This window comes from Dermacentor andersoni, chromosome 2 (assembly GCF_023375885.2).
Source record: "Dermacentor andersoni chromosome 2, qqDerAnde1_hic_scaffold, whole genome shotgun sequence".
Taxonomy (NCBI): domain Eukaryota; kingdom Metazoa; phylum Arthropoda; class Arachnida; order Ixodida; family Ixodidae; genus Dermacentor; species Dermacentor andersoni.
The window spans coordinates 171468148-171488037 of record NC_092815.1 but is presented as its reverse complement, the minus strand read 5'-3'; the positions used below and the strand labels follow the sequence as shown (position 1 = coordinate 171488037).

At 43.2% G+C, this 19890-nt stretch overlaps 2 protein-coding genes across 2 annotated transcripts in view; both read right to left on the bottom strand.

Annotated features, from left to right (window-relative positions):
- LOC129387235 (uncharacterized) overlaps positions 1-10117 on the bottom strand; it is a 43315-nt gene extending 33198 nt beyond the window's left edge. The window contains exons 1-2 of the mRNA XM_055076034.2: positions 9800-10117; positions 1988-2192 (exon numbers count right to left, since the gene is read on the bottom strand). Coding sequence (XP_054932009.1) covers positions 1988-2192; positions 9800-9802 — 208 coding nt within the window. The 5' untranslated portion in view covers positions 9803-10117. The remainder of the gene's footprint in view (positions 1-1987; positions 2193-9799) is intronic.
- Positions 10118-14380: 4263 nt separating this feature from the next.
- LOC129387237 (uncharacterized) overlaps positions 14381-19890 on the bottom strand; it is a 43403-nt gene continuing 37893 nt past the window's right edge. The window contains exon 8 of the mRNA XM_055076035.2: positions 14381-14490. The gene's annotated coding sequence lies outside the window, so the exon portion shown is untranslated. The remainder of the gene's footprint in view (positions 14491-19890) is intronic.

The window sequence follows — 19890 nt, the reverse complement described above, 5'->3', positions numbered from 1 at the left end:
GCCTGTCCGTATCTTGAAAAATTGGCCATAGAACAGATAACCAGATCAACAGGTTGTTGCTCAGCAGCGTTGTTGTTGATCAGTGTTAATCGCCAAATTAAAGAAAACAAACTATTAAAGCTTGCAATTAGATCTCAGCCACATAAACTGATATCACAATTCTGTAAACTACTTTGGCTGGGACATATAAAGCCCACAATATTCATGCATTATACGCTGCTCTGAAACATAGCATGAATTTGTGAGTATAATTTTCGAAACGTCCTCGTAAGCATCGTGACAATTTCGTTTAAACTACAAACTTAAATATTTACGTGCTTTAGACCTTTTAAGATTGCCGTTTAGCGAACCGTGGCATTTCTCTTCGGCGCAGAATTACGGGTTTGAAAATTTCGTGCTTTACTGCCATTTTCTTTATGTTAGCTTGCCCATTATGGGCAACCTTTGTCGAAGTTTTGATATCCTCAACGTTTTGCCTTGTGTACATTCAGTAGAATTCAGCTACTCTCCCACAAACCAAAATTGTTTTACATTGGTTGAGCGTTTGCTAGGGAGAGCATTTCTGCGTATAACGCACATACGCGCATGCAGACAGACAGACAGACAGACAGACAGACAGACAGACAGACAGACAGACAGACAGACAGACAGACAGACAGAGATAGATAGATAGATAGATAGATAGATAGATAGATAGATAGATAGATAGATAGATAGATAGATAGATAGATAGATAGATAGATAGATAGATAGATAGATAGATAGATAGATAGATAGATAGATAGATAGATAGATAGATAGATAGATAGATAGATAGATAGATAGATAGATAGATAGATAGATAGATAGATAGGCAGCACGTGCACGCGCTGCCTTCCGGCAGTGTCAAGGGGTGCTCACATAAACAGTCGTCGTTGTTGCAGCGGTTAAGTGGTGCTAGTTAAGCGTCGCACTAAATATCAGTAGTTACGTGTCGCACAGCTGTCGCATCAAAACGTCTTATTTTGCAGTGCCCCGATGGGCATGTTCACTAATGGATTGTTCAAATGTGAGTTAACTGATGATTGACAGGTACAGCATGGCAAATTAGACTTCGCTCCGTCTTAGCCTCACGTCAAATGCATAAGACTGCTGCATCTTAACATGATCTTGAATTGTAGCGCGAAGTGACACAGGCAGAGCCTAGAAGCAGACAGGACGAGCGCTATCTGTCTGTGTCACTTCGCGCTACAATTTAAGATCATGTTACCCTACCAACTCGCCCAACTTTCTATCCTTTTGCTGCATCTTAAACTGTTCACGGTCTTTTACTACGGTAACTTTACGCGTTCCTTGTGACCTCTCTCCCTCACGCTTATGTGACTGAATTATTATTATTATTATTATTATTATTATTATTATTATTATTATTATTATTATTATTATTATTACTTATAGAGAGCTGCATTGGATTTAGTCAAAAAAATTTTTTCTATTGACAAATGTATGATACTTCCTTACAGAGGCTGACAGTGAGCTCCCTTGAAGAGGGAAAATTTTGAACGCCCAGCTTTTCGAAAAATAAATGGCACAAATATAGAACATTGCGCATATTGCATTGCGTACGCCCGATATCTTGTCTTGTCTCACGCTATGTTATTAGGCATTTTCTCGCGAAGAGAGAAGCGCAAGTCAACTGTATTTTTCTAATGTTTAGTCTATCTTAAGCTGGCTTTTCTCTGGATTGGGGAGAATTTTCTTAGTCAATTTTAACATGCATTTTCCAGTTACATGAATAATTATAAATACATGTTCTCTCTCACTCACTAGTGGGCAAGTTATATCCGCCGTTGCTTTCTTTCCAGTCGCCGTAGTGAAAAATGTTCGCAGTTACCCTTCTCTAGCATCTGCCTCGATTTAATACACTATAGTTGCCTCATCGGCAAATATAACCATATTTGTGAGTGACGGAACTAGTTCAGCTGTTAAAGTATATCTGTACTCATACCACAAAGGAGTGACCGCGTAACCATTGCAAATCTTGAAGGAGGCAGCGGTGGCGGCCGAGTGACAGCGCCTTTTCCTCTATGGTCCAGAGGGGCGCCGTGTTTAAGGTTGTGGCGTTTTGCACTTCCCTGTTGGGCATATAGAAGCTGCGATATTACGATTATCAGAATGGTCAGGCAGGTTCCTCTCGTTCGAGTTGTCATTCTCTGTAAAGAGCATATTGAAAACGTTGGTTATGCTTTGATTCTGATGGAACAATACGAAACCTTGGGCACGAACAGCGCGAAAGAAAAGGGCGTAAGGAGAGCGCCCAAAACGAGGCTGAAGCCATCCCTTGGGCGTCCTGCTCCTTTGTGCTGTTCATGCACAGGTCAGGAACCAACCAGCCCAAATGTATACACTTTTGAGATAACAAAGCTGCCCATTTTTAAAAATGAACGGTGTTGTCATCTGCAGAAAATTTTACCTTGGGACCACTCCTTTACCCCTCTATAAGGGCGCTTTCTTCTTTAACTACAACAAATTTATAAAATTGCCCTCAGCACATAACACAATCTTTACGTTTTTCGAAATTACTCGATGAAGCGAAAATTGCCTCTACGAGATATCAAATGCTTAATTGAATATTTACCATAATTACACTGATCAACTTCTTTTGATCAACTTCTACTTACTTTACAACACACGCTTTAGCCTAAGAAGTGCAGCTACTGAGTATGCAAGGCATATTAACTTAGAACGAGTTTTCTGGATGGCATGGTTTCGAAATAAGCGCCGTCAAACTTGCAGTAAAAGGTAACTGTTGTTTCACGTAATTTTTATAGAGATAGGAATTATATAGACACACCAGGCGCATTTACTCCCTCGGTATCGGCATCGCCGTGATGTGCCGTATAAAGTTCAAGTGCGATAACACCGTGGCAGCACGCCGTATGCCGTAGGTGCGAACGAAAGCGTGCGAGCGTCAGCTGAGGATTCTGGCTTGAACTCGCGCACGCAATCGAGGAGGGCGAGGAGCAAGCTCACCGTCTTCCACCGCGCTCAAGGCAATGGGGGGGGGGGGGGGGGGCAGCGTTCTACTCACGTGGAGGCTGACTATGGCACGACTACAGTACAGATGTGCAGAGAGGCCTGATAGCTTTGTGTGCGCTGTGTTGATGCCGCTTAATTCGCGTTGAAACGAGAGGCAGCACGCAGACGAAGGTCAACTGGCCCGCTGCTTCTGCCGCTCTTCATAACACCAGCGTTTTGACAGCGCGCATCCGCATTCTTCGAGTGAAATATGTCAATGTTTTGGACAACATTCATTTGGGCTAGATGGTGCATACTCGAATTAGGAAGGAACAGTGCCAACTAAGACGATCACAAGTGAAGAGAACGACACAGGACAAGCGCCTGTGTCCTGTGTCACATGTCGCTTGTCCTGTGTCGTTCTCGCCACTTGTGATCGTCTTAGTTGGCGCTGTTCCTTCCTAATTCATGTCAATGTTTGCCTGCGCGCATGTGGCATCATGCTTGTTAGTTTAGTTAGGAAGCCAATGTTTACGAGTTTGTACGGCCGATAAAACTACTATCCTTATTTCGCATAGCTATCGTTTAATTTGCTATCGCAACAGATGCTTTTTATTTCGGGGTAGCACTGCGACTTAAGAAACAAAGAAAACGCTGTTTGATGCATTGAAGCACTAAAGTAACTAGAATTCCATTGCATTTCGTCCGATACATGGAAGCCTAATATGTCGAAACTGGCGTGGTCCTGTGAATTTGTTCTTAGTCTATATTACTTGCATACACACGAGCTGCAATTCGTAGACTGAACTACGTGGCAAAAAATAATCAATTAACAAGGTAATTAGCGTAGTCTTGTTAGCAGACAAGCGTATTGTCGGTGTGTGGTGCCCTAGTGTCATACATAATATCATGTAAGACAGGAACTAAGGTTTGATATTGGCATAATTGTCTGCTCATAGAAATAATAAACCCACATTAATTCTGCCACTACTAAAAGTGCACCTTTAAAGCGCTTTTCCACGGCTTTCTTAGCACTCACAGGGCGCTCAGAGACAGCTAGTCGAGTGTGTTGTAATACCACGGCGTCTCTGATATCCCAGTCACTGTTTTGACACATATATCTGCGAAAGTGTACCTAATTCTTCTTGCCAATTAAACATGAATGTAACAACCACAATGCGGAAGCTCCCTTTTAACTGCAAATTAACTGCCGTAGGATCAGATTGAATTACCCTATTTCGCTAACTTAATTTCGTTATAGGAATAAACTCTTCCATGTTCTGTACACGGCAATATCTGGGTCCCTTGCCACATCCTTACACCATTTGCCTCTTCGCGACTGTCAGGAAATTTAATGGACCATCTTGACATGGCGTCAGCGTCATACATAGAAGCACCCTTGCGATGGTTACTTCAAAATTAAATTGTTGAAGTGCGCCCCCTCACCGGACCATTTTCACCTTTTAATTCGGCTATCCTTACCAGATAGGTAAGTGTTTCGTGATCGGTCTAGGGCTGGCACTTTACATCTTCCAAATATGAATGGAAGTAGCGGAGGGCTTTTAATATGGCGAGGGCTTCTCTTTCAGTCCTTGTATATTTCACTTCACTTTGATTGAATGTGTAGCTATAGCAACCCACTACTCGGAGCTGTTGGTTTAAAAGTTTGTGATACAAAACTGCTCCAATTCGATAGTGCGATGCATCCGTGTTCAGTTCGAAGGGCAGCGCAAAGTCTGGTAAACACAAGACTGGATCAAAAGATGTGATTCCCATCAATTCTTGGTAAGCACCGGCACATTCCTGCGTCCCATAAGAAGCAACTTGCTTTTCATTCAATCTTATTAGGCAGCGACTTTTCATGACGTAATCCTGAAGGAAAGTTTGGAATGGATAGCGAAGCCTAGAAATGTATGTAAAGTGAGTGTACATGAAATGGCTTTGCTAATATTCGAATGCGAGCAACCGATTCCTTTTTCGCGTTCTTCGTGGTTCTATCTATGAGTCTAACGAGAAATGTCATCTTAGTTTTTAACAACTCACTCTTCTGGAAATTATCCTTCAACATAGGTTCAGACAAAGCTGTCAGAACGTGAGCCACGTGCTCTTCACGGAGCTTTTCATAATATAATCGACATATACAATAGAAGCATCCAATGTGGAAATTCAAATCTCTCCTCATTTCTTGGAATTACCTATATGCATTTTTCCATAAAGAAGGAAGGCGATTGTATTATTATATGCCAAATGAAGTCGTGAATGCGGTATGTTGCTTCGCTCTTCTCGTTGTGGCACCTGCCAAAAGTCCTTGCAATGGTCTATGCTAGGAAGGCAGTGCATTGTCCTGTTTCATCAATTACGATATCAATCCTCGGCATTGGAAAAGGAATCAACAAAGATTTCGGTTATTTACCGCCCTACAAGCTTCCATTTTCTCTCGTAGCGGTGGTGATAAGTGCAGCGAAGAAGGAGACGCTGGTGCTCGAATTCCCTAGTCAAGATGTTTCGGCTTTTTTTTCTCGCAGCTGTCTTGTGGTAAAGAAAAAAGGGAACCCAGAAACTTAAAGTCGCCCGTGGGTGGCCTCCTAAGCGAAAAGGTTCTGGGTAAGGTTGCGGAGTTTCGCTCTGTTTCTTCAGTATCCTTTGTTTTTTCTCTTTTGTGTTCTCATTTTTCGTTGGTGGTCTCTTGATATACAGACACCGTATCGTCCCCGAAAATGTTCACTCTTAACAATTTTATGCCTGCGCGAGTGAGAAGGAAGTTGTACTTCACAGCGCTTAAAACTAGTGCAACCATATCTGCACCTTTACATGGTTATTTCAAATTCAGACGCGCCCACTCGAAACATTTCCTGTAGCTTCTATCTTGCCCACGCAGAAGAACCGACCTTCCTTGGAATACATCTTGTGGGTTGGCGTTGTTTTTCTTCAGGTTGGATGCAGAAGCTCGGCTGTCTATGAAAGCTCCTATACTTTCTCCATTGATATAGAGCTCTATAGGCTACAAACTGCAAGAAATTAAACAAACTTTCTCATTTTCTGTCGTAAGGTCAGCCTCCAAACCCTCATTTCTCAGCTTCTTTTTCTACTCCGGGCAACATGTGCTCCTCACGCAATGGCACACTCTCCGCGCCATGTAAAGAGGCAATTTGGATACCCTCTTGTTCAGACTTCAGATGCCTTTCGTGAATCTCCGTTCCTGGATGCGTCTCTCCAATTGAAGATCGCGGCGACGCTTTGTTCTTCCTCTCCGTCCAATGACAGGCTATTCCCGGAATGGCTGCAGGAGTGCAGCGATGGTTTTAGATGCTCCTGTTTGAGCTTGCCGTAGCAATTCCCGGTAAACATGCATTATAAGCGTCATGAGATAAGTCGGTGGAAGCTCTGGTTCTTAAAGTTGCAGTAGTCGACGTTTTACAAAGAAAACAGTCTGCAGAAACTCCACTTGAGTTCTCTTAGTATGTGTAAGCATACCCCCCAAATTTCCGTTAGGGCCACCCCAAAATTTCAAGTTGGCCCACCCACAAACTTAAGTTGACCCACTCCCAGAGTTCAAGTTCGCCCACTCCCAAATTTGCGTCGACCAAGACCGAAATTTCCGTCGAGCCACCCCAACATTTCAAATTGACCCTCCTCCAAATTTCAGTTTGGCCCATCTCGCTATTTCAAGTTGACTAACCCCCAAGTTTAAGCTGCCCTGCGCCAAAATTTCAAATTGGCACACCCCAAAATTTCAGTTGTCCCACCCCCAAATTTCAAGTTCGCCCACCCCAAGTTTAAGTTGCACCACCCCCTAATTCCAGTATGGCAGCCCCCAAATTTCAGGTGGCCCACCCCCAAGTTTGAAATTGGTCCACTCCTATTACAGACTTGCCCATGCATTTTCTATGCAGCCCTATGCACCCCTATATGTTTGTATAAATCTCATTATATGGGTATCTAGATCTCTGATCAATTTCTTTTTGGTTTCAATTGTTCCTTATCGCTTATAAAGATACCACTCATTTACATTTGCAATATTATTGCGATTAAACGTTTTAACTGCACAAATTACATATCTTTTGTTAATATGAGGCATTACACTTTTCACGTGATGGACAGATTTTGCTGGAGATGTCGCCAAAGAATGCAAGCGCATTAGCAAATTTCGCTGGAGTACTCGCCAAAGAATGCTCATGCATTAATACTCGAGCACTGCTTCATACAAGCCGAGATAAAATATCGCTTGAGCACCTCACTCAAATTGGCTGCCACGTATGCAACGATGAATTGAAGCTCTCCTTCCATGCGCTCCATGCATGACATTGACGTCCCATGAAAAGGAGCTCGTACCATTTCCTTATAATACCGTTTAGAAAGTGAAGCAAATGCTTCTCGCGTTCTTCGTCTCTTGCAATGGTTTTGTCATTTCGCCTACCCGAACAATGCGATCAAAGTTTCGGGGATTACCCAGAAAACCACCAAGGGGTTCAGTCTGCGCAACGTCGGTATGACGGCTTTGAAACCTAAGGCCAATACAAGTGTCTCAATCATCTAGTTTTGCTGGTAATCTTGTTTCTGTTGCACTTCAATTACCTGAAGAAGTACAGAGAGATCTGCATGATAAGTTGGCTCTGATGCAGCTCACGTCTGTAATTATACCAGCAAAATGGAGTTGAAATCCAAAGTATTTAACTGTAACGTTCGCTGCATACCTGCTTAGTTTGGGCCCACAATTCAATAGAGGAGAGTGGGGAATGTGCCTCGAAAGGTCAATGTCCTCGGAGTGGCTGGCCCGACCAGGTTGACCCATGGGAACCGTCAAACTTGTTTGTCGAATAGAGCCTTGGTTTGATGGAGGTACGGGGGACGCGGAGGCGAGTGCGCGAAAAGAACTAAGCAGCAAAGTTTGTCTTACGCCTGTACTCGAAAACTGATAGCGGTACCAACATGATAAATGAAATGGGATAGAAAATTCTTTCCTCTCGTAAAAAAAAAATGCGACTGAAACATACTTCTCAAATATTTCATGATAAAACCGGCATTCGAAAGGAAATATACTTAACACAGGCCTCATTATGTCTCTGCACGTACTGGTGATCGTTTCAAGATTTGAGAATACCGTACAAGAGCTCATATGTATGCTAATTAGGTTTTTAATTGTTCGATTAGCGATCGGAATTGCCTATCAAGTCAGCAAGTGTGCTGTTTCAATGAAGATGTCTGTTTTTTTCGACATTCTAACCCCTCGCTGTAGCGCCTTCGGGCGATGCGGGATAATCATTGAATAAAGAATAAAGAAAGGATGGTGCCAGGGAATGTCGCCGAAGCAAGCTTTGCCCCTATAAAGCATATTATTCCTTTCTGTACAGAAAATGTGAATATTTTAAATATATTCATTGTACGAAGAAGCGCCTCGTGATCCTTGGTGCCGACGAACGTCCGCCAGCCGCAGTGAGCAGCAACCGATGAAAGAAACCTGCGTGAAATCTGTGGATATTTACTTTCACATTGCCGTACTTATGCTTCATTGCATGCATCTTCTTCCCTAACATTTCAGTTTCCTTGTTACGGAGCGCATGCTGTCCCTCGTTTCATACTGCTTCCTCAATGTTTTCGACGTTACAGCTTCGAAAGACCATTATTTTCTTTGCGGCCGCCAGCTTTGACAATTCAGCTAAATCAATGTAATCTCTGGAGTTGTAAACTTTCGCATTCGGTAGCTTTTTTATTAAATCACTTATTACTGAGTAAAAGTTACTTGTTTACTGTCTTAGTGCCTGACTTTCTGTTCTTCGGTTCGAGTCTTGAAAATAATTATTAGTATGGTTTAATTCATTATTTATAAGCTATCTCCAATGTTCAGTTCCTTAGCCTATATATGTTGCAAGTACTAGCCCACATTCATCCGCTTTTCGCCGGGCTATCTATAGGTTAATATTTTCTTGAAGACTGACTTCGCTCTTTCTCACTTCAAATTCACAGGAACGCAGGACCTTATTTATATGTGATGCACGCCCTTCACCTAACACTTCTACATCCTGCACTACACTGATTCCGGCACTAAGTAGAAACTTTAAATCATTGCTTGTTTCACCGTTCTGGCTTTTCTACTTACATTTTGTTCTATTGCAAATGTAGAAAAAAGTACGGCAGCATGTTACACTCCTGTAGCACGTGAAGGCGAAAGCCTGCTGCACACGTGGTATTCCATTAAGTTTTACGATCTGAGGGGTCGGACTTCTAGCAAGGCACGACGAGCCGCAGTGTGAAGTAAACGTATGGCGCTGCAGGTCGACCTCCTCAACGACACATGCGAGCACCTAATATATGCGTTCGAGCGTAGTGTTCTACCAGCTTCAATTTATATCGCCCATACAGCGTTATTGCGATGACTGCGGTCCGTTTCTTATTGCTGTAGAATTCCACAGCGTTGCCCGCTATGGCATTGCGAATTAGAAACACTCCCCCGTATTGTCCCTCATCTGGAAGGCATCTATAGCACAGGACGCCGCCATTAGTCGGCACTGTATCAAGCTGACTCAGATAATGGCAGACAATTCCTCAAAAAGATTCGCTAAGGTAGTTTCAAAGCTGTATTGTTCAATTAATCATGGCAGAGCGATTGCTTTGACACTATAGAAAAGTGACACTATATCGGTGTTGTCGTGTGGTCGTGTGCCTGCCGTCATGCACTAAGTACGTCTAACATCGCATTTGTACCTCCATGTTGCACTACAGCAATTAGACGCTGCTTTTAAAGTAAAAATAAGGAGACGTTCTATTATGATCGAGTGCGAACATTTTACACTGAGACACTCACCATGACGAGCGCAAGTCAACAAATCCGTTTTAAGTAGTGTTCACCTTCTCATAAGAAAGCGACCAATAAAACGAACACTGAACGCTGGTTGTCCCGATGTCGTATTTGTGTAACCTTGTCGGCAAGCTTATCCCTGTATATTGCGTCTATCTCTTCAGTTTAACTCCACTGCTGTTAGTATGTTTTTTTATGTTTTTTTTTTTCGCCGCATTTTTTACAACTTTACATGTTTGAGCTAAATATCTGAAAGTTAAACTTTATGGCTTACGACGGCTGCCTTCCACAGGTGGTATTCAAAGCCTTTTCTTTTTCGAGCGCAGCATAGAGGGAGTTATTTCTTTATTCGGTTGGAGAGGACAACAAAGATAGATGAACACTAGATCTAAAGGTTCGCTTAAGCGCGGAGAGCTCATTCTACGCTCTCGGCCTTTGCTATTTTCTCAGCAAGGCCACGTCACGGCAATACGCTGGCGTCATTGACTGCCTCGTTGCGCTTAGTCTGCACAGGGTGCTTGTAACATGTTAAGAGTGAAGCTGTAGTTTATATATGAGTTCTTCACAACAGCCGTAAACACACTGATCGGTTGGTGCCAACGGTCGAGGGCTCCAATTGGCAAACATTATCGCCCCCTCGTCGTGCCTACCCTGCATAGGGTAGAGGGCAGCGCGATGCTGTTCGCTTACATAAAGCTACAGGAGTTTGCAGCCAAGTTTTTCTTTCAGAAGAAAATTATCTGTTTTGGAATAAAAAATATACGTTTCAGAACAACGGCGTAAATGAGATGGCATACTGATCACTGGTTTTCAAAACGCATAAACGTGACACGTTTCAGTCAACATTAGTGTCTGTCCTCCGCGGCTGGTCCTGTTTATAAGCACCATTTTTTTCTTCACTGAAATGCCCTCCAACCACCATAAATTAGAAGTCGTGAAATATAAAGTACATTTGTTAGGTAAAGTTGTCAAAGTAGCAGCTTTTCACCGTGCTGGCTCTGCTACAATACGGTTAACTCGATGATGTCAGAACATATCCCCTACATAGTTCCTAGATAACACGGGCACCTTGGTACTATTTACTTTGGACGCGATCCGGCGGGCATCTAACATTTCGCACGCACAGCAATAGCAAAAAAAAAAAAACACTGCGATTTATTAGCCTTTCCCGACAAGAAGACTTGTCTTGAGAGATTGTTAATGCGCCGGCTTCCACGCATGGAGCTGAGATATCCAGTTTAGTGTTCTGTCATTCGGGTGTCTGTCGTCGATCGGGGACCCTTCGGGATGCCAATCCCGGCCACTTGCGCTCCCGTCGGCGCCTCTGTGAAGACAACGCTAGGTGGTGGTTTTCGCCACATACACGTTTCCCCAGAACCCACAGTGCTATTCTCTGAATAATTTTGACCACTATAGACATTCGTTAATGTGACCTTTTTGCATGCAGCCCCCATCAGAACATGGCCGGCGCGGCAGGCGATGTTGACTGCGTCCTCGTGCTCAGACCCGCAGAAGGCAGTAACCAAGGGGCCACTTCGCTCGGCGGAATCGGCACTTTGCTTAGCTGCTACCATTCATTGTGTTTCTTGCATTTCGCACTTGCGTCTTTCTTTTTTTTTCCGTATCCACCTATGTTTGTCAAGAGCTTAGTTCATGTGCTAATCGAGATATTTCGTTGAATTTGGTTTTCTTTCAGATGGAGTCTCAGAAGAAGTTTTCATGCTCACAAAAGTTCAGTAGTGAAAATATATAGTGACGCCCCGAAGGCCAGGAGCCACGCCGTGACTTCTCATTGGACGGGGGACTCGGGCGCTACCGTGTGCGCCTGCACTGGAGCCAAGCGCTGTATCGCCATGCGCGAGGTGTTGCTTGCGCTCTTCTAATGGCGATGCTGTGAATAATGACTACGGCCTTTGGCGATGAGCCGCTTGGAAGGGTACCTCACGAGAGTGCTCGCACCTGCCATATGAAGAGCCCTCTGCAGCAATATAAGAAGTTATTTTGCACGTTTACTATTTACGCCAGTAAAGTGCTTCAGTATCATCATCATCATCAGCCTGGTTACGCCCACTGCAGGGCAAAGGCCTCTCCGATACTTCTCCAACTACGCCGGTCATGTACTAATTGTGGCCACGTCGTCCCTGCAAACTTCTTAATCTCATCTGCGCACCTAACTTTCTGCCGTCCCCTGCTACGCTTCCTTTCCCTTGGAACCCGGTCCGCAACCCTTAATGCCCATCGGTTATCTTCCCTCCTCATTACATGTCCTGCCCATGCCCATTTCTTTTTCTTAATTTCAACTAAGATGTCATTAACTTGCGTTTGTTCCCTCACCCAATCTGCTCTTTTCGTATCCCTTAATGTTACACCTATCATTCTTCTTTCCATAGCTCGTTGCGTCGTCCTCAACTTAAGTAGAACCCTTTTCGTAAGCCTCGAGGTTTCTGCCCCGTATGTGGGTACAGGTAAGACACAGCTGTTATATACCTTTCTCTTGAGCGATAATGGCAACCTGCTGTTCATGATCTGAGAATGCCTGCCAAACGCACCCCAGCCCATTCTTATTCTTCTGATTATTTCCGTCTCATGATCCGTATCCGCGGTCACTATCTGCCCTAAGCAGATGTATTCCCTTACCACTTCCAGTGCCTCGCTACCTATCGCAAATTGCTGTTCTCTTCCGAGACTGTAAAACATTACTTTAGCTGTCTGCAGATTAATTTTTACACCCACCATTCTGCTTTACCTCTCCAAGTCAGTGAGCATGCATTGCAATTGGTCTCCTGAGCAAGGCAATATCAGCAGCGAATCGCAAGTTACTAAGGTATTCTCCATGAAATCTTATCCCCAATTCTTCCCAATCCAGGTCTCTGAATACCTCCTGTAAACACGCTGTGAATAGCATTGGAGAGATCGTATCTCCCTGCCTGACGCCTTTCTTTATTGTGATTTTGTTGCTTTCTTTATGGAGGACTACGGTGGCTGTGGAGCCGCTATAGATATCGTTCAGTATTTTTACATATTGCTCGTCTACACCCTGATTCCGTAATGCCTCCATGACTGTTGAGGCTTCGACTGAATCAAATGCTTTCTCGTAATCAATGAAAGCTATATATAAGGGTTGGTTATATTCCACACATTTCTCTATCACCTGAGTGATAGTGGGAATATGGTCTATTGTTGAGTAGCCTTTACGGAATCGTGCCTGGTCCTTTGGTGCACAGAAGTTTAAGGTGTTCCTGATTCTATTTGCGATTACCTTAGTAAATACTTTGTAGGCAACGGACAGTAAACTGATCGGTCTATAATTTTTTAAGTCTTTCGCGTCCCCTTTCTTATGGATTAGGATTATGTTAGCGTTCTTCCAAGATTCCGGCACGCTCGAGGTCATGAGGCATTGCGTATACAGTGTGGCCAGTTTTTCTAGAATGATCTGCCCATTATCCTTCAACAAATCTACTGTTACCTGATCCTACCCATCTGCCTTCTCCAATGCATAGCTCCCAAGGCTTTCTTTACTTCTTCCGACGTTACTTGTGGGATTTCAAATTCCTTTAGACTATTCTCTCTTCCATTGTCATCGTGGGTGCCGCTGGTACTGTATAAATCTTTATAGAGCTCCTCAGCCACTTGAACGATCTCACCCATATTAGCAATGATATTGCCGGCTTTGTCTGTTAACGCATACATCTGATTCTTGCCTATTCCTAGTTTCTTCTTTACTAGCTTTAGGCTTCCTCCGTTCCTGAGAGCATGTTCAATTCTATCCATATTATACTTCCTTATGTCAGTTGTCTTACGCTTGCTGATTAACTTGGAAAGTTCTGCTAAGTTCATCAACAAGAACAATAGAGAAAGAATCAACAAGCAATAGGTCCGTTGAAATACATCGAAACATTCCCGAAGGCATCATTTACATACGCGCTGGAGCCGCCAGTAAGAAGCACGCAGTTGCCTAGACTACTCTGTAGCACCAACAACCATATCCGGCTAACTAATGGAAATCGTACTACACTTGACAACGGCATTTATTTATTAGAATAGCCAGCTGCGTTTTGTACCAACAATCGTTTTGTGGCATTTTCGAATTGTCCGTCGTAGTAAATGCGCTCCTCCTGCACCTACTCATACCTATGTTGCTCACGTAGGAGAGATGAAGCTATCGGAAATTACTCCGTTAGGTAATATAATCTATTTAGGAACCCTTAAGAAGCCATTTCTTTCAGATGACCAATGCGAACAACTGCAAGTAGAAACCTAATCACATGCAATTCTGGTGCCATATGTTGTAAAGATTGCTTCAGTCGTATTCCATTTATTTCTTATGGTGCCGCTCACATCCTTGGGCGTGGCTCCATGTGAGACAGTTACGATCGAAGGACACATAATTGTAAAATGAAAATAATCATTAATGATACGGACCCCGATTAAAGCAGTAGAGTTGGTGCTTACAAAGGTGCTATCAATGTGATTAGTTTTTATTGTCACACAGCTACACCATTATCATTGTTTTAAATACTAGGACTGTTTGCATAAACCAGACTTTAGAGTCTTTCAGTTTATGAAATAAAGTAGAAAACGAGACGCTTATTTTCGACAGTAGCACATTTCTTTTTATTTCGTGAGCTGAGTAGTAGGCCATCGCCAATCAACCAGTTAGATCCATCATAGTGGGTTAATGTGGAGAAATGTTCCGCCTGCAAACAGAGATAATAGCGTTAGTTAAAAATATTTTTTAGGTTACGTCTGTACGCTATGAAGAAAGACAGAAGCCAAGTTCTACCCACTGCTTAAACAAGGATCTGAGGCTGTACAGCGCGTAGCTTTCTCACGCGCATGCGCACTGCAAGCACGTAAAAAAAAGATGCTGTCTAGGAGGCTTTCGTTGTTCTAGCTTCAGGATAAATATTCTTGAAACGTATGAGAAGGTAAACTAGACAAAATATTTGAATGAGAACTTTACAACGCCCTTTTTTTTTAGTTTCTTTCAAGTTCGCGGCAGAAATTAGCAGCCCAGACTTCTGCGTGTCTAACACTTATACTATTGAAAGTGAGTATAAGGTGTTATTTGGCCTCTTCTATGCCACAAACATTCATTAAAGATTACGTTAACGTCCAAATTTGAAAATGCTTACTTTGGAGATTGGCAGAACGTGTATCGATTATCGTGCGTAGACTCTCTCTTCTTGGCACCGGTGTTGCCAATTTGGTGGTTCTCACGCTAAATTCAGAGGTTTTTGCGTTGTCAAGCGGGAAAAAATGTTCTCTTGCAGGCGGCGTCTTTCTTAAATTTTTGCTCTTGATATAATGATGGCTTCTATTTCAGCTGTACAAAAACGTCGATGTCTTTGCCAATAACTTATGCTTCATGTGTCGCAAACGTGCACCTTATCCTTACGCCTTTGGAAGTTAAGAGCGAATTATCATCCTCATCCACAAACAATGTGCTTCCCATTTCTTCCTCCGCGTCTTCGTGCCTCCTATGAACTTCAGCTCTAGCAGTTTCGGCAGGTCCTTGCAGTTTCACTCTTCGCTATTTTCGCAAATGCGCTTAGGGAGACTTCGCCTCGTGAAACATGGTCCGTTGAAATACATCGAAAAATTCACGAAGGAAGCATTACAGGAACTAGCGCTTCAGGACTGGTTGGTGAAAGTTCCAGGCGACGCCAGAGGAGAACCAATTGCCACTATTGCAAAGCATAACTTTGTGGAAATCACGGGAATTTATTCGAGCACGCTGCTACATAGAAAGATATAACGGCTGCAGAACATTTTCCTCCGGTAGGCAAACGACACAGCGAGTACTGTAAAAATAGGTCCTCGGATTTCATGCGCTGCTGAAGGATGTCTCGCCATGCTCGTGTGCGCCCACTCTGCGATTTTGACTTCGGAACAGCTGAGTGCAGAACAATAAATGGTGCTTCGCTCTCACGCTGCCCGACCGCGTTGTTCCCAAGATCCGCACTGTGGGGGTTCGCGGGGTGAGTGATGGCAACGACCATAGGCCTAGCCGCGCCAGCGATCAAATATACACAGATGACGCGTGACCAGGCCAAGAGTAAACAGGTGATTTTTCTTTTCCGTAGTTCTAATTCGTACCCGGTCGTACAACTTGCTTTCTGGCCAGTGATAGTAAGCATAATTTTTTTTTTACAATATGTTCTCGCACTATACCGTAGCGCAAAAGGTGCCTATTAGTATCCGTACTTTATATCTTTTGTTCTATTCTGGACGAAAAGAAACATACATTCTTTGTACAGTGTACTCTTTTATCTGTGTTTTACGTAGACTCAATAAAACCTATTTCGAACGTGATTCTCGTTGTTGTGTGTATTTAGCGGCTTCTTAGCGGACTTTAGAAGTTCGTATCATGGGTATTAAACTTCTTTGTGGTCTCGATTTGAGGGTTTCCTAATTTCTAGTTTGCGAAATCGGCAAGACAGAGGCTGCATCTCAACTACGCATCATCGTCAAAAGCCTATATTTTGTGTACTGCCGGACGAAGGTGTCTGCCAGCGATGTCTAATTACCCCTGTCTTGCGCTAGTTGATTACTACGACTTACCACTGCAAATTTTGTAATTTCATCACCCCACCTAATTTACTTTTGTCATAGAGTGCGCTTCCCTTTGTTCCTCTTGAATGCATAATCCTTTCTATGCTTACCCAACGAGGAAACCTGTCCGTCCGTCTCTCACGGAAGACGAATCACTAGAAAAAAATCAATGTGCAAACAAACGAAATTTGACAGGGAGAATCTTGGCGGTGGTGACTTTCGGATCTATGATTAAACGCTCAGAAGCGAGTGTCTTACGCACTGGACGAAGCACCCATGCTTGCGGAAAGTAATGTATCTGAACCATATGAATGTGTTGTACCAGCGGAACAAAACAAATGTCATGGGAGAACAGTTTCTTTTTCTTTTTAAACAGATTTTGTTTAAGGATTTGATGATGTTGGAATAAAAGCCGTCTGTCGTACCCCATGTAGAGCTGATTTGGAACGTTTTAGACATCAAGAATATTCCGGCTTTCCAAACATTTAATGCTGAACACGCCATTTCGCTGATGCGTTTCTGAGGTGGCAAGACGCACCGCACCTTCCGTTGGAGCGCCGCATTCATCAGCCGAAATACCACCCACCTGTGAGGGCTCATGCGCTTCACGTCGCGCAGCAATGACAGATAAGTAGTCAATGAGTTGATAAGGACGATAAGGAGTGATGAGTCTCATCATCTGATCATCATCATCTGATATGGGTCTCATCACGGATGACAATGATTCGACGCGGATGAATAAGGTGCTAAAGAGCGATAAGAGCCTATAATGATCGCAGTAATTCTGATAAGATGGATAAGGACTGACAGGGGTTTATAAGGGTTGTATCGAGTCCGATATCGTTGATAACAACCGATAAGGCTGATAACGGCCGATAATATCTGAAAAGTGTTTATACTGGTCGGGTCAAGTCTCATAAGATTGATAATGACACCGGACTGCGTGGAGATGTGCGTTATACGTGCCAATGTACGATCAAGTTCTTCAGAGTAGACATTGCGGAGTGTGACCTAATATCTCTAAATATATTGGAAGGCATACTTGCCCTCACCTCAACGTCAGAAAAATCCAGAGGATGCAGACGAAACGCTCTTCTAACTATATAAACTAAGGTTGTTCTCACAATGGTGCAAAAAAAGTGTGGAGTTCTAAATTACAAATAGTGCTAAATACATCCAAAATAGTCGCCGTTCACTTATGCGTACTCCTAGTATTGTTTCACTCCATGTGAAGCAGCTGGTGTCTGGGGCGAAATACCTACACACACACTTCACCTACACACACACACACACACACACACACACACACACACACACACACACACACAATACTCCTAGTATTGTGTGTGTGTGTGTGTGTGTGTGTGTGTGTGTGTGTGTGTGTGTGTGTGTGTGTTTCTGCTGCGAAAGCCGGTAACGTGATTACCATCCCATAGTGTGTCGGGTTACCAAAACCTCAACTAAACTTGGCCACACAGGTGACACGGAGAGCGTAAGGCGACTACCGGCCCACGGAAAGCAACCTTTAACCGCAGCACATAGCTTCAGCTCTTCACTTCACTTTATTACCATAAAGACCCCTTCTTATTTATTTTATTTATTTATACATACTGCAGCGCAATTTGCGCTATAGCAGGAGTGGGTTCAGAAAAGGTACAGAAAATGCAATGGAATATACAGCGGTAAACGCAAGTGAACACTTTTAATAAAGAGCACTGATAAAAGGAAATTACACAAATAAACACAAGTGAACACTTTTACAAAAGAGCACTAATGAAAAAGAAAATACACAAGAAGGTATACAAATGCTGCCGGGCATGGGTGAGCCCGATTATGCATCTAGGATGGCGGTTGCAAAAATTTGGGATGAGCATGAGCGAATGGACCGAGGTAATGAATTCCAGTCTTCGACTGAGCGGGGAATAAAGCTGAATTTGAACATGTTAGTACGTGAGTAGTAGGGTATCAAGTTTAGGTCATTATGTCTTCTCGTTGATGATCCTGGCGCGAAGTTAATGTAATTATCATTTGAGAGCCTAACCGAAGAAGTGACAATGCAATGCAAGAATTTTAATGATTCGACACGGCGACGAGAAGAGAGCGTGTTTAGGTTCAAGGAAGAAAGTGTAGAAGAGGGCGAAAAGTCGCGATCGTAACGATGACATATAAATCGCACAGCTTTTTTCTGTATTGTTTCTAGTTTATTAATCTCTAACTGCTTATGCGGGCTCCAAACTACAGATGCATAATCAAGAACAGGGCGGATTAGAGATTTATACATTAGTATAAATCTCTAATCCGCCCTGTTCTTGATTATGCATCTGATTATGCAACTAATTTCATGCGGGTACTACATAAGGGGTGTGAATATATCATTGCATAACTTGCATAATAGGTACTTGAACGCGGAAACAAGAATCGAAAGAAAGGCAAGAAGGCTATGTGCGCTAAAGTGTTAAATATGTCAGTACAAATAGATAGACCGAAATTATACAAACTAAAATTGCACGAGCAGATAAGCGCGTTAACATGTCAGTTCCATTGTGAAAAGTGTGCAGTAGCACTCTCCATAAATGTACAAGGGCAAGTGATAGCGGCGATTTGGTGGGGCAGGTCGTTCCAATCTGTAGCGGCATGGCAAAAGAATGAGGCGCTATAGGTAACAGTGCGCATGCGAGGGCGGCCCGCTTCAAAGTATGCCGTGTGCAATGAGATGTTCGGGCTGCAGGCAGCATGTACGATGGTTGATTAAGCGAGGTGTGATAAAATATATGGAGAAGTGAAAGGCTTGCCATGTGCCGGCGCGTACAAAGGGGAAGTAAATACAATTCTCTCTTTAAGTAAGATATGCTCACGTTATAAGAATAACTAAAATAACCTTGCGGCGCGGTTTTGAACGGCTTCGAGTGCATGATGAGCTATATTTAGAGCGGATTGCATATGGCGGATGTATATTACAGTTTCTTTTAGGCTCTTGAGTGGCAGAGCAGTAGCTTAACCGGTTTGTGGGCGCGTAGATGACGCTTGATAAAATCCAGTGATTTCTTGGCAGATGAAAATATGTTAGTGACCTGTGTGCGCCAGGATAAGTCCTTGGAAGAAGTATGGAAGAGCAACAGTTTAGAAGATTACCGTGATGCATCTGAATCTTCGAACTGCATCTCATGACCGTAATGTTACAAGCACAAAGATCACGGCTGATTGTTCACTTTTTAAGGTTTGCGGCTGCCACTGGCACACCGAAAGGCTTCAACGACATCCAAATGTCTCATAGGCACTGGCTTAACTAAAGCACTTCTGCTCACGTTTTAAAATGACACGGTCCTTCTCCTTGCGAGTTCATCAGTAGACGAGCTTACTAACTCCAGACGTCGGTGCTGCACATCGTAGGCAATTTATTCTAGCTACATGGTTTCACGAAGTTATCTTTCGTTTCAAAGACTTTCTAGCAGTACCCAACACTTTCTTATACACTTCTTCTGACAAATCGTACTTTCAGCCAAATTTCTGTTGTGTCTTGTGTAACCCAAAAAAATGTATGC